At 33.6% G+C, this 15000-nt stretch overlaps 3 protein-coding genes across 25 annotated transcripts in view; 2 read left to right on the top strand and 1 right to left on the bottom strand.

Moving 5' to 3' along the window:
* The window catches only part of gdpd4b (glycerophosphodiester phosphodiesterase domain containing 4b), a 17322-nt gene extending 5921 nt beyond the window's left edge, over positions 1-11401 (top strand). For 3 of the 12 annotated variants that reach the window (XM_087301239.1, XM_087301243.1, XM_087301242.1), the window contains exons 2-16: positions 868-1030; positions 1184-1287; positions 1891-1984; positions 4974-5033; positions 5113-5211; positions 5294-5387; positions 6133-6278; positions 6463-6545; positions 7314-7464; positions 8087-8311; positions 8886-9043; positions 9596-9743; positions 9814-9896; positions 10946-11025; positions 11120-11401. In XM_087301239.1, coding sequence (XP_087157365.1) covers positions 868-1030; positions 1184-1287; positions 1891-1984; positions 4974-5033; positions 5113-5211; positions 5294-5387; positions 6133-6278; positions 6463-6545; positions 7314-7464; positions 8087-8311; positions 8886-9043; positions 9596-9743; positions 9814-9896; positions 10946-11025; positions 11120-11184 — 1753 coding nt within the window. In that variant the 3' untranslated portion in view covers positions 11185-11401. Of the gene's footprint in view, positions 1-827; positions 1050-1183; positions 1288-1890; positions 1985-4973; positions 5034-5112; positions 5212-5293; positions 5388-6132; positions 6279-6462; positions 6546-7313; positions 7465-8086; positions 8312-8885; positions 9044-9595; positions 9744-9813; positions 9897-10945; positions 11026-11119 lie in introns of all 12 variants that reach the window. The other 9 variants (XR_015520295.1, XR_015520294.1, XM_087301241.1 and 6 more) reach the window with 5 other exon arrangements.
* The window catches only part of LOC147838831 (odorant receptor 131-2-like), a 1093102-nt gene that overhangs the window by 331053 nt on the left and 747049 nt on the right, over positions 1-15000 (top strand). The window lies entirely within an intron of this gene.
* myo7ab (myosin VIIAb) overlaps positions 12822-15000 on the bottom strand; it is an 85263-nt gene continuing 83084 nt past the window's right edge. For all 11 annotated transcript variants that reach the window (XM_087301146.1, XM_087301147.1, XM_087301144.1 and 8 more), the window contains 2 exons: positions 13890-14009; positions 12822-13773 (listed from right to left, as the gene is read on the bottom strand). In XM_087301146.1, coding sequence (XP_087157272.1) covers positions 13681-13773; positions 13890-14009 — 213 coding nt within the window. In that variant the 3' untranslated portion in view covers positions 12822-13680. The remainder of the gene's footprint in view (positions 13774-13889; positions 14010-15000) is intronic.

Below are 15000 nucleotides of genomic sequence, written 5' to 3'. Positions count from 1 at the left end.
TATGCTGTGGGGATGTTTTTCAGCAGCAGGAACTGGAAGACTAGTCAGGATAGAGGGAAAGATGAATGCAGCAATGTACAGAGACATGCTAAATGACCCAAACCACCCTGCCAAAATATCAATGGAGTGGCTTTACAACAACTCCGTGAATGTCCTTGAGTGGCCCAGCCAGAGCCCAGACCTAAATCCTATTGAACATTTAAACTTTTTTGTTAATGTTAGTTTGTGTAATACATGCTTCAGTGAATCAAGTTTATGTATTTATTTAAATAATATCTTATTTATTAATAAAATGTATTTCAGTGTTTTGTGGGATAGACTATTTGGGACTAACCTAATTAGATATTTCGGCTATTTTTATGTCAAACTTAGCATCTAATTTGACTTATTTTTAGGCTATATGTAGAAACAAACACCTGTTTTATAAGAAAATAACCAATAACTCTGAAGTTGAAAGTCTATAGGCTGATGAATACAGCTTAATCCATTTTTTTCTGAGCCTTATAAATATACATAGGACAAGAGTTATTAAAATAAAAATAAAATAAAATGTTATTAAATTAAAACCCTTACCACAGAAAAAAACTGCAAGGAAACATAAAAATCTTTACATCCAAAAATCATTTACAACTTCTCTTCCTCTTATAAGTCCTCTTATTTTTACAAGGTGAAAACCCCACACGAATAAGTACTAATATTCAGACAACATGCTATTAAAATACATGCTATAAGCAGCTAGTTAATAGCGAATGTTTCCTAATTTAACACATTACCACAAACTCTTGGATTAGTTATTGTAAATAATAACATTTTGAACACATTAACAGTTTCCTCTTTCGTCTCACGTATGGGATCAACACCGACCAGTGTAACCCAGCCGAAGTTGGGCAAACTGAAAGTGGGACGTCAAATGTTGCTCCAACGGTACCAGCACCAGCCGTTAGTCTGCTGTTTAGCTGGACTCTACGGCTGCCAGTGGAGACGTTACCAACAGACACTAACTCAACCTGGACACTGCTGCCGCTCTAAGGTCATTTAATGTAAAAAAGGTGTATTTTTTGTCCTTATACACCCTGATTGTTATAGTAATATATTTAGTTCAGTTTGAAAATACAGTGATAGTAAGCCAGATATGTGTGGATTATATAATGGCTTAAAAAGGCTTATCTCTTTAATCCTGCAGTGGGAATGTGGCAGTTTTGCTTTGATCGTTCTGACCTTTTGTCTCAGTCTGGTTTTCCTGTACTTCTGGAGTGAAGCGCAAAATGACTACAACGACTTTGATTGGTTTGTGTCATTAATAAAATATTTGTTTTATCTGTGTAAGATACCCTAACCCTTTACTGTTGATTTTGTTTAATACATGATTTGTTTTTACCATCAAATATTTAATCCTTTAATATTTAAAACAGAAAATCAATAATTAAATCTGTACATAAATCTGTGATCCCTGACCTTAATCCTTACAGTTGAAGTCAGAATTATTAGATCCCACTGTTTATCCCCCCCCCCCCCCCCCCAGTTTCTGTTTAATGGAGAGAAGATTTTTTTCAACACATTTCTAATGTTTCTAATGTTTTCTAATAATTCTGACTTCAACTGTATCTTCTTTTTGCTTGTGGCTAAAATTTTGGTATAGGACAGATTTTCCTTGTATGGCAAAATCATTACAATATTAAGTAGAGATCATGCTCTATGAAGATATTTAGTTACTTTAAAATATAAAAACTACATTTTTGATAAGTAATTTGCATTGCTAAGAACTTTATTTAAACAACTTTAAAGATGATATACCCTGTATCTACACTAGTGACAGGTTTTATGGTCCAGCAGGGTCACATTTTGAAATAGCTCTCAAATGAAGTAATATTTCTGCTGCTGTCTCTCTAGGTTTAATTTTGGAAATCTGGGCTTCTGGTTTCCATGGTCTTTAGTTTTGTTGATTCTTGCTGTTTTCCTGTTCACATATGTTGCTGTCCTGCTGGTATGTGCTTTTAAAATTATTTTATTCTCATTTTTTACTAACTAACTAACTAACTAACTAACTAACTAACTAACTAACTAACTAACTAACTAACTAACTAACTAACTAACTAACTAACTAACTATCTATCTATCTATCTATCTATCTATCTATCTATCTATCTATCTATCTATCTATCTATCTATCTATCTATCTATCTATCTATCTATCTATCTATCTATCTATCTATCTATCTATCTATCTATCTATCTATCTATCTATCTATCTATCTATCTATCTATCTATCTATCTATCTCCATTCATCTATCCATCCATCCATCCATCCATCCATCCATCCATCCATCCATCCATCCATCCATCTCTACCCACCATTCTGTCTGTCTGTCACAATAACAGTAACACAATAACATATTACAGTTTTTGTCAGTGGCTTTGGTGCATTTCTCACTACACTATTTACATTTGCACAACAGTTAATGCATTTCTCTAAACAATTAGTCATTTGTGCACATCCTAGTAGCAGTTTCTCATTCTTTTCAACAAATTGCGAATGCTTTTGGACATGCATCAATTGCTTTTATACAATTCTTTGCTGTTTAGAACATTATCATCTCATTATCAGCTTATGTCATGTCAGTCAAAATGAACTAAACTTGTAAATGCTGAATAGTCATTCTGTATAAAACAAATAATCCTCATTTCATTACTTGAGTCATTACATACAAAAATGTTGAACTAGTTGTCAAAATCTGTCCAGCTAATTTTTTAAACAAATTTAAATCTTTATTTTCCTGAAAATGTCTTTAAAATTGAACAATTTGATGAATGATTTACAGACCTGTGTATGTTGTAGGGTCAGTTCCAATATGTACTGCAGTATTGTGTACAGTTGTGCACAGCTCTACCTAAAGGGAGTTTATGTTTGTTGTAAATAAGGGTGTATTTATTATTTTGCGCAATGCTGGGAATAATTAGGATTGGAAAGAGCAAATGCTATAAAAATGTGAAACATACATATTCAGTGTCTTGTACGCTAGATACCTCACTAAATGCAGTGATGTCTAACTTTACTGTAGTTTTCAAATGGCTGTGCAAATAGTATCTAGTGCTGTCTTGAGCATTTTCAGGAAGTGTCACCAAAATCTGACTTTTTTTGCATTGAAAAAATGTCCAGAGTAAACTGTCATAATGAAAACATGACTAAGCTATTTGACTATCTTGTTCATAAACAATGATGTCAGGACTTTTCATCTTGATGATACTGACACTTTGATTGACATGAATACTTGCTTTTGAGGAATGAACTATCCATTATGAGCATGTGACGCGCTTTTGCAGGTTATCAGCTAGGTTTTGCCGTTTGTACTAATTGTTTTGAGAAATGCATTAAATGTTGTGCAAAAATGCACTAGTGTTGTGAGAAATGCAACAAAGCGACTGAGAAAAACTGTAATCTGCTGAACAGTTTTTCTCAGTCGCTTTGGTCCATTTCTCAGATCAGAGTTGAAATTGAAAAACTACCAGTTCAATCTTCACATTGAGTCACTTTTGCACATCAAAAAAGCAGTTTTTCATTCCTTTGAACAAGTTGCAAATGCTTGTGTACATCCATGCAAATGATCATGTGTAATTCTCTGCTGTTTCCTATATTATCAGTTGCTTATGTCATGTTGATCAAAGTGTATTATTTTGGTCTTTGTTCATATAGTCTCACCCCCACAACATTTAATCGTTTGTTCATGGCATAAGCCTTTACATGCAAAATGGCTGAACAAATTGTCATAATATTTTGTCATTAAGCATTTTTCTATGCATTTCCAATAGACTTTTTATCTAAATCTGTTTTGAATTAGTACATTTCTTCAAGGTGCCCAAGGTCTTGACTTTTTCTAGTTAAGGTGCATCTCAAAGGAGATTGTCCAGTTCACATTTCGACTTTTGTTTTGTTTTTTCTTTGTGCTATGCAGTGCTGTATTTTCCTTTCTGTATCGCAATGATATGATCTGCCAACTAATCACAGTACAAACAGCAAAAAACAAACAAAAACAAATTTAGCCATAGTTTACATCAGAAGACCCCTCCAGAGTACACTGTTAAATTGACAACATGACTGAAGTAATTTAACTGTCTTATGTCAGCACACACAATGACATGAGAACACAGAAATGTATTTTACAGTTTTTCTTAATTACTTTGCCACATCTTTTGAAAAAAATTCTCTTGGTGGACATCCTGTCCAGGTAGTAAACATGCTGTGTGCATTCTACATATAAATGCTCCCAAATGCAAATTATATGGCAATTAGAGATCATTTATCAATTTAGCAGACATTACAAACAATGCCAATATTATATATTTATGGTGTAAACATTTGTGTATACAAATGTTTGATTACTGAATAAATTGCTGTGGTGGCTCACACAATGAAAAATGAGAAGTTGTGAGAAGTTTGACAGTTTAAATGAGAATACACTCATTGGTTTTGACGCACAAGCCATGTGCAATTAGTTTTTGTCCAAACCACAGACAATTGTACTTACTGTTCGAACACATGCCAACGCATTTGCAATTAGCTTAAATCAAAAAGAAATGACAATCTGATGTAAACAATAAGCTAACTGTTCAGAGATCTTAACTTATTGTTTTGAAAAATAAAAATTTCAATCAAGAAATGAGCCAAAGCAATTGTGAAAAACTATAAGAGATGAACTAAGGATTTTGAGCAAGAGACTGGCTGTTTTGCTAGTTGTATGCGTTATTTTGAGAAATGCACTTAAAGTTTTATAAAAATCAATTCTGATCTGAGAAATGTACCAAAGAGACTGAGAAAACGGCAAGCTTAAAAAAAATGAATAAAAGTAGTAAAAAAGAGGAAAATTAATAATTATTGCCAATGTGATTTTTAGTTTTTTACATTTGCTTTTTAATAACAGGTTACTAAACTGTTAATTAAATATTTTGCTGATAAGAAATATGTTCTCATTCACAGCTGCTTGCAGTTTGTCTTCTTTCAGAAGGTCAGAGGTTATATTTACACTGGTGTCACAAGGTAACATCATGCACACCTGCTCTACCTACTGAAACAACTGAAAGTCTGAAGCTTACAGTTTACATTTCTGTCTTAATAGATTGGGATTTTGGTGACTTTGATTCTCTCCATTGTGGCCTCATCTGTTCTTTCAGATTTATGGGGCAGGGAATGGATGACTGTACTTTTATCTTTTCAGGTAAGTCTACCATCAAATGAAATCTTACATACACCTCCACGATAATAAACAGATATTGAATTCCTTTTTTCCAAATCGCCAGGTAACTGCCCCATATCTACACATAGGCGGTGTAGTTTTAATCACTCTGTTATCCTGGCCAATAGCCTTTCATGTCTTCCGGCTCAATATGAAAGGTAAGAATCAGAACTTATTTGTAGGTGTAATGACTAAAGTAAAAATAATAATAAAATAAAATACAATTAAGAGACCTCACAGCAAGAAGGTCACTGGTTCGAGCCCCGGCTGGGCCAGTTAACATTTCTGTGTGGAGTTTGTATGTTCTCTCTGTGTTCGCATGGGTTTTCTCTGGGTGCTCTGGTTTCACCCAAAGTACAAAGACATGCGCTATAGGTGAATTGAATAAGTACTGGTGTTTTCCAGTACTGGGTTGCGGCTACAAGGACATCCGCTGTGTAAAACCTATGCTGGTTAAGTTGTCAGTTAATTTTGCTGTGTCAACGCCTAATGAATAAAATATATATTTTTAAAGTGTTATAAATATCAATAGTATTCAAACATCTTAGGCCACCATTATGTTTTAGTAATTGTACATTGACCCTATAATCATTTCACCAATATAAATATAAATATGGCCCCAATAATTATCTGGAGAGAAAAACAGCTCTGACTCTGACAGGTTAAACAGTCATAAACTGGAGAATATTATAGATCCCATATGGGTTTACCCGAACATACATACAAATCATTTTCTAACACTTTGTGTACGTAGTCATTCTACTTTCTGTTCATGTCATAATAAAGAAACCAAAGGAGAAATACGAATGCTCATTAAAGCTTTGCTGAAACACCAGAGCTAGTGTGAGCTAAAACTTTTTGCACAGAGTACTGTAAATCGCCATGTGTTTGTTTGTGTTTTAGTGAGCCGGATTGCCATCATGCTGCCGTATATGACTGCTATAGTGAGTCTGTACCTGGCTCCTCTGGGTTTGAAATCCCCCTGCATTAAAGACAGCAGGAATCTGGGATCAGCTCCAGCTTTAATTGGACACAGGGGAGCACCAATGGTACACATCATTCTTCTGCGGAGGCTTTCTAGTTTCAAGCAGATATCTTTGAATATAAATGATTTTATGGCGTTTTTCCTTTGTAGTTTAGTGTGATAATGCCATTTCAGTCTCAAATAATTTACTGCAACAGTATATAGGATGTGAAGACTGAAGAAAAAGCTTTTGTTGTGTCTTTTCCCAGCTTGCCCCCGAAAACACCTACATGTCTTTTGAGATGGCATTGGCAGCCGGAGCAGATGGTCTGGAGACTGATGTCACTATTAGGTCACAGAAATTACAAAGAAAATCTGTTAACACTTTACCGTTTTGGGGAGTCGCTAGCTTAAAGTAGCTCAGATTCTATCATAACTACATTTTTCAGTAGCTGGACAGTCACACAGCAGTGTATGTATCTTTACTTTATGAAATTTACAAAACTTTTTCATGAAAAATGATCCTAACTTAATATTTAAAAATTTCTTTGCTATTAACATAAAATCATCAGTCATTTTGAGTCATAAAATGGATTTTCGCTATTCTACCCCAATCTCATGAGGTGACAATTGTCACTCAGAAAAGTGGCTAAGATTTAATTTGTACAATTTTGAATACATTTTTTGGCATGTAAATCAAAAGTTACACATTTACATGCTACTTGAGAGGGTTTTGTGGTCAAGGGGCACTTATACATCATGGAAAAAAGTAATTTTAATGTAACTAGCTACATTATAGTAACCTGTAGTGTAGCTAACAACTTTATAATGTTTACAGCTAGTTTGAGATTAGCTTCCCTAACAGAGGAATGCATAAATTCTCAATTTTAACTGGTTGCTTATCACCATTCCTATTATTAACAAATTGGATGCTTATTAATGCTTAAAAAGAAAATTTTCCTCCTGATATTTTTCTACCCTATTCCTACATATTACCAAAGCTTAACTACTTTACTGACTGTTAATAAGCAGCAAATTATCAGTTTATTGAGGGAAAAGTGGTAATTGGATTGAACCTTGAAGTAAAGTGTGACTGAAAAGCTTTTGTCTGTTGATGCAGTTATGATGGAGTTCCTTTCCTCATGCATGATAAGAACCTGCTCAGGACGACTGATGTGGAAGACGTGTTTCCTAACTGGACACATGTCTCACCTGCGATGTTTACATGGAGAGAGCTGCAGAGTCTCAATGCTGGATCCTGGTTCTTCTCTGTAAGGCTGCGGGACGCTTTTTAAATCCTAAAAAAAGGAATATGTTTTTATTTAAAAAAATATGAAACATTGAAAGGATGAGCAACTATAATAAAATTATATTTATATTTAAAATTCTATATATTTTCTTAAAAAATACATTTTATTATGATAAATTAAAAACTAAATATAAAATTGTAGTATTGTGATAATTATAGGAATTATATAATATTTAACATCTATAAAATGACACACATAAATACAAAATAAACTTAATAAAAACTATTTCACAAATAAAGATATTAAAGAATAGTATAGTAATAATAAAGAAATAATAAAGAAATTATAATGAATAGAAAAACAACTATTAAGTTATTAAAGTAACTTAAAAATAACTTAATAAACTAAATATTTTGCAAATAATATTTTAGATCCTTTTTATTTATACATAAATTATTTTATATATTATTTTAGTTATAATATATTATATAAATAGTTTACCCTATATGTCAATTAAGATAAATTATGTGCAGTTTGAACAGAGTAACATAATAAAGGATTTAGTGTACCTGGGGTTCAGACGAAAGAGTCAGTGTTAACTAAGTGTCAGAAGAGTGTTTTAATCACATTTTCTCTCTCACAGCAAGACCCCTTCAGAACGGCCTCTTCTCTGAGCTCAGGTCAACGTCTGCAGGCCCAGAATCAGTCTGTGTGCACACTGAGGTCTTTCCTGGATCTGGCTGCTCAACATGGAAAACTTGTGGTCTTTGACCTGTACCGGCCGCCCCGAGGTCACCCTTACAGAGATACATGGATAACCCAAACCCTGGACGTCATCCACAACCAGTCCTCCATTCACTCCAGTCAGGTGTGCCTTTATTACATGGTTTACACTATTCAGGCATTTAAAAGGCCAATATTTAATTACATTTATTTTATTATTGATGTTTTACAACTATTTGATGTACAAATGAATGCTAAATAATTAGCCCTCCTGAGAAATACGATTTTTTTTTCAAAAAAGAGTGATTTTTTCAACACATTTTTAAACATTAGTATTAGTAACTAATCATTTATAATAACTAATTTCTTCTGTCTTTCTCATGATGACAGTAAATTTATTATATTAGTTATTAGCAAGAGTATTCAGTAATTAGCTTAAAGTGCAATTTAAAGACATAACTAGGACAGTTATTGAACAACAGTGGTATGATCTGTACAAAATAAATAAATTAATAAATAAAATAATTCTTAACGAGGCTAATAAAATTGACCTCAAGACTTATTTTTATTTAACACTTCAAGTAGATTACAGAGGTAAGGCTAGATAAAAGAATATAATACGAAACTAAAAATGCCCTTGCTCTGTTAAACATAATTTGAGAAATCAATTTCACAGTAGGGCTTATCATTTTGCCTTCAATTGTATATGTTTAATTTAGGTATTATGGCTGCCTCCAGAGCTCAGAGACTTCGTACAAGAACTTGACCCTGAGTTACAGCAGATAACACATGAACAAGCACCTGTGGAGGAGCTTCAGCTGAGACGCATAGCCAGACTCAACATCCATTACAGCTCTATGTCAGAGACAGAAATCAGGTTCAGTAGATACATTCACATGGATGTGCATCATGTCAATACGGACTAAAAGTGACCATAGGCCACAAAACCAGTCATAAGTGTCAATTTTTGCAATATGGAGTTTTTTTTTACAACATCTGAAAGCTGAATAAATACACTTCCATTGATGTATGGTTTGTTAAAATAGGACAGTATTTGGCTGACATGTAACTAGTTAAAAATCTGGAATCTGAGGTTCAATAATAATCAAAATATTGAGGAAAACCTGCCTTTAAAATGTGCAAATGATGTTCTTAGCAAATGCATATTAACTAATCAGAAAGTTTTTATATATTTACAGTTGGAAATCAACAAAATGTCTTCATGAAAGAAAATTATTTTTTATCATTCTAATTTTTGTCATATTGAAAATACAAAAAAAGAGGTATTTTTGGCATTCCCCACAAATATACTTGTGCAACTTATGACTGTTCTTTTGGTCCAGGGTCACAAAATATTTTCTAAATAAACATATATTGCTATGAATATGTTGGGATAAAGTCTTTGTGGTCTTCCTTTTCTGAACAACAGAAAATACGCTGCTGCAAACATCAGCACTAACCTGTATGTGGTCAGCGAGCCGTGGCTGTATTCTCTTGCCTGGTGTTCAGGAGCTCATTCTGTTGCCACTAATGCTGTTCACATCCTTAAGAAACTGCAAAGGCCACTCTTTCTCATGGTAAACGACACACCACTTAGAAATAATATCTATCACTTGTTCAAACCTGTGGTTTTGCTCTCTCTCTCAGACGCCGGACGAGTACAGGCTAATGTGGACTCTGACTGACATTACATCCCTTATTCTAATCATGATGATCTTTATGTTTCATTGGTGAGTCTCACTGTGATCAATAACATTTTTTTTCCCAGAAATTTGTCTCACAGGGTTAAAATTGTGTTGCTGAAAAAAAGTTGCATTTGTGTTTAAGGCATATTGTAGAATTTCATTCTGAAACAACATAAAATAGGCTACAGGTGTACCTAAAAATAAACAAGCATTCACAACATTTAGCTCCCCTCATTCCACAGTAAAGATCAGATTTAAGAACAAGGAACTGAAATATGAGGGAAAAAACAAAGATAAATTAAAGTTATTTAATGTATATATTATAACTGAAACTGATTATATATAAAACTGAAACTAGAAAAGTTTATGAACAAACTTTGATGCTAATTTGAGAAAGTCTGAGTCGAGACTTTGAAGTAGTTTTAAAGTTTTGAAGGCTGTAGAGCATAGGTCTCAAACTGGATTCCTGGAGGGCCTCAGCTCTGCACAAATTTACTCCAACCCTAATGAAACACAGCTGATCCAAATAATAAAGGTGTTCAAGACACTTTTGAGCACTCGATTATTGCATCAGCTGTGTTTGATTAGGGTTGGAGCAAAACTGTGCAGAGCTGAGGCACTCCAAGAATCCAGTTTGAGACCTATGCTGTAGTCCTTCAGAAAAATAGATGTAAATTAAACTTCTCATTCATCACATAAAATATTGCAAATAAAGCCCTGTTTTCATCCATTGAGTCAAAGAGAATAAAATAATCACTTCCTGATGTAGCACAATGTAATTGATTTGTTGATTTGTCTATTAATGCTGTCCCATTGTGTCTGTTTTTGTCATAACGTAAACTCTTAGGACAAAATCACATGATTTTTTAATGCGCATATAGGAATATATTCAGTACTTGTGTTTCCATTGTTGTTTATGCTCATTTTTTTCTTATCGGATAAAAAGTTTATCCTACACAGCTGTGCACATCTGTTTTTTTTAATGCATATTTTCAAAATGCATGTACATTTTTTAGTACATTTTTTATAAGATATTCTAAAATGTGCATAAAAAATAGATGGATGGAATCATAGCTAGTGTTGATGTTTTGCAGGTGGAGGGAGCGAGTTTTGGCCATCAGTGTGAACAACAGTTCAGAACTTGATAATGGCTCCTACAGACAGTTCAGGGCAGGTAGGAGACAATTCATCCTTAAATCAGTTTATAAAACAAACGGCTTCATCTTCTAGTGCATCATTCTGATCATGCTTCATGTCTCCTTGACCAGAGCTGAACGATGTGTGGTTTTTATCCAACATGAACGGTTCTGAGAAACACGAACTCTCTCTCTAAAGTGCCTGATGTTCATATCTAACCTGTATGTTTAACAAATCTCTAACTGACGTTCAGTTAAACCGCTGTAAACCACAGTTCAAGTGGGGCCTTAAAGTTACTGGTATTTTTTATGAATTGTGTCTTGTAAATGCTCAATTGTAGAGACATTATATTGTCATTTCTCCAGCCTCAGGTTTCATCAGTGCTGCATTAAAGGTTTCCATTTCAAGCATGATTGGGATTATTTGTCATTTCAATGAAATTTATGTTTTCTTCACTGAAGCATTAGTGGATTTATTGGTTTTATGGTTTCTCCTAAGTGGTATTGAAAAGCCCTTTCATGGTTTTGGCTGAAACATTAATCTCCAACTGAACCTTAATCATGTAACAATCTTAAAGGTCATAAATCATATTTGTGCTTGTGTTTTGTCTTGTTTTAATTGAATGTAGGGGTGAATCAGAGCCGTATTTTAGCCACATACAACTGCTGTCATTATGTAATCATTGTTTAGCTATTGCAATATCATGATGTATGTCTATATCTTTAAGCATTGTCTGTTTGAGCTCTTATTTTCTTAGTTTTTTGGGGAGTTTTTGTTTGTGAATTTTGTTCACGTGTGTTTTTCAATTATTTTATTGTTACAATTTTCTTATTTTTATTATGCTAAGAACTCTCTAGTCTAATTCTATCAAAAAGTTATTGTTGTACATCGAGAACAACAAACAGTGTGGTTATTGTTAACTAAAAATATTAAAACTTATAAAAACTATTCAAAAAACCTGAAGTAAAATGTATGAATATTTGTATTAAGTACTAAAATGGCTAAAAACAAACACAATAAATGTATTAATACAAAATAATCACAAATATAAAAACGAAAAATTTACACAAAATCAGTCAAACTAAAATGGAAACTAAATATATTGAAGCAAGTGGTTAGTCCTGTCATCTTACAGCAGGAAGGTCACTGGTTTGGTCCCAGACAGGTCAGTTGGCATTTTTGTGTGGAGTTTACATGTTCTCACCGTGTTCGTGTTCGGTTTCCCCCACAGTCTAAAGACATGCGGTACAGGTGAATTGAATAAACTAAATTAGCCTTAGTGTATGTGTATCAATGAGTGAGTATGGATGTTTTCCAGTACTGGGTTGCGGATGGAAGGGCATCCGCTGTGTAAAACATATGCTGGATAAGTTGGGGGTTCATTCCGCTGTGGCGACCACTGATGAATAAAGGGACTATGCCAAAAGAAAATAAATTACTGAATGAATACTACAATGTTATTAAATAATAATAAAATAAAAACACTGACTATACACAATTTGACAGTAATTGTATGATGTAAATGAATCATTTGAATTTGTTGCATTTAATTGATGTAAAACTTAAATTATTAATATAAAAAAACACTTTAAGGGATTTTCATGTTTTATTGATAGGACAGTGTAGAGAATGGACAGGAAAGTGTTGGTGGGTGGGTGGTTTGGGGGTGGGGATTATGGGGGATTAACAAAGGACCTCAAGGCCGGGAATCTAACTCAGGTCCCCGTAAACACCTTTGTTCTATGTTTTAACGCACTTAGACTATCAGCGCCAATTCAAAATATTAAATATTTGACTGAAAAGACTAAATCCCATTCAAATAATCCAGGCAACTCAAATATATTATCGTTTTATTTATAAACAGCAGCTTCCAACATACCAAAATTAGAAACTACAAATGAATAGATGTGTTTAAAAAAAGGAAGAATAAATAAATTGGATAATGGCTAAAGATTCAATCATTTACCCTAAACATCTTGTGCAATTGTGATTGATTAATTTTTCAATTTAGAAAATCCATTTTAATACTTATCTTTGCAGTGGAGCATTTACAAAGGTCAAGAAGTGCCTTTCCGAAAACATTACTAAGATGATAGTTTTAGACTTTTAGATAAGTGGTTTCAAATAACCCAGAAAAAGAAACAAGTATGCTTACAAGACAATAGTCTATTAGCATGACAATAGTCTATTAAATTTAGATTACAAGAAGTTCATGATGTTTTTTTTTATTTGAAACGCTTTAAAAGTTAGCTAAAAACAGTGCTGTGTAAACACTATAAGGACCAAAACCAAATGTGCAACAATTTTGGCAACATTTCTAAATCTTCATAATGCATTTAATTGGCAAAATGACACACAAATCATTCCACAAACTGATAAATTGTATCAGGAAATTGATCTGACTTTCAAATTGGTATCAGAGTAATAATAATTAAAAAAAAAAAAAAACATTAGGGCCTGAAATGTAAAGGCAACAAGTATGCTGACAGTCAGTTAAACGTGTTCTTCATTCAACATTAAAAGACTGAGAAATGCTATTAAATAAATTAAACTCACAATTTACAATTAAGGCTCCAGTATGAAAAGGTAACCACACTAATAGCAGATTCAGCTGATGTTTGTGTATCAAAATGACTGATCCAGGAAATACTGTGTGCTTAAGAATAAACAGCGCACTGTCAAAAGTCATGTTTTACTTGTTGTTTGTCCGTGAACTGCGCTGCTTGGTCATGGTGGTCAGCATCTGACTGATGTAGGAGGTCAGAAGATCATCCATCTTGTATCCCTGTGGAAGACAGGATAAAAAGTAGCATTATTAAACCACAGAACAAAATATCATCAATAATCTAAAGGAATAGCTGGTGTCTTTGTGTAATGTATGTAACAAAAGGTGTGACTCACTAGTGATGTTTCGCACAGAAGTTTGCTGCCTCTGACCAGGTTTCCAATGGTGATGTGGAAATATGTGTGTCCACTGCTCCAGTTGGAGATTTTGGTGAAGGGGTGTGTTCCCAAAATATCCTGTAGACAGAGGAGTAATTAAATACAATATCTAACAAAATGCAATAAATGTTGCTTTCTTGCTTTAAAACTTTGCTTTACATTTATGTTACTGCAATAATGTACCATCAATGTTTAAATATAAATAGTGCTGGGCAATGATTAATCACATAAAAAAGTATGTTTTGACATAATATATATGCGTTTGTATTATATAGATTTTTTATGCATATGTAGGCGACGCAGTGGCGCAGTAGGTAGTGCTGTCGCCTCACAGCAAGAAGGTTGCTGGGTCGTTGGTTCGAGCCTTAGCTGGGTCAGTTGGGGTTTTTGTGTGGAGTTTGCATGTTCTCCCTGCGTTACCTCTGCTCTGGTTTCTCCCACAATCCAAAGACATGCGGTACAGGTGAATTGGGTAGGCTAAATTGTCTGTAGTGTATGAGTGTGTGTGTGGATGTTTCCCAGAGATGGGTTGCGGCTGGAAGGGCATCCTCTGCGTAAAAACGTGCTGGATAAATTGGCGGTTCATTCCGCTGTGGCGACCCCGTATTAATAAAGGGACTAAGCCGACAAGAAAATGAATGAATTAATATTTATATGTAATACACACACAAGAATAGAAACAAAACTTTACAAAACAATTTTGCTACATAGATATTTCAATTTATACATAGTTTGTATCATATACATTTGAAGTCAGAGTTATTAGCTCCCCTTTGAAATTTCGTTTCTTTTTTTAATATTTTACAAATAGTGTTTAACAGAGCAAGGAAATGTTCACAGTATGTCTGATAATATTTTTTCTTCTGGAGAAAGTATTATTTGTTTTATTTCAGCTAGAATAAAAGCAGTTTTTTAATAAAAAAAAAACATTTTAAGGTCAATAAGGTTTTTTCGAACAAACCATCGTTATACAATTACTTACCTAATTACCCTAATTAACCTATTACCCTAGATAACCTAATTAACCTATTTAGGCCCTTTAAATGTCACTTTAAATTGTATAAAAGTG

This window comes from Danio rerio, chromosome 21 (genome assembly GCF_052040795.2).
Source record: "Danio rerio strain M-AB ecotype USA chromosome 21, GRCz13ab, whole genome shotgun sequence".
NCBI lineage: Eukaryota > Metazoa > Chordata > Actinopteri > Cypriniformes > Danionidae > Danio > Danio rerio.
The sequence above is the reverse complement of the archived record's forward strand: the minus strand, read 5'-3'. Positions and strand labels throughout refer to the sequence as shown.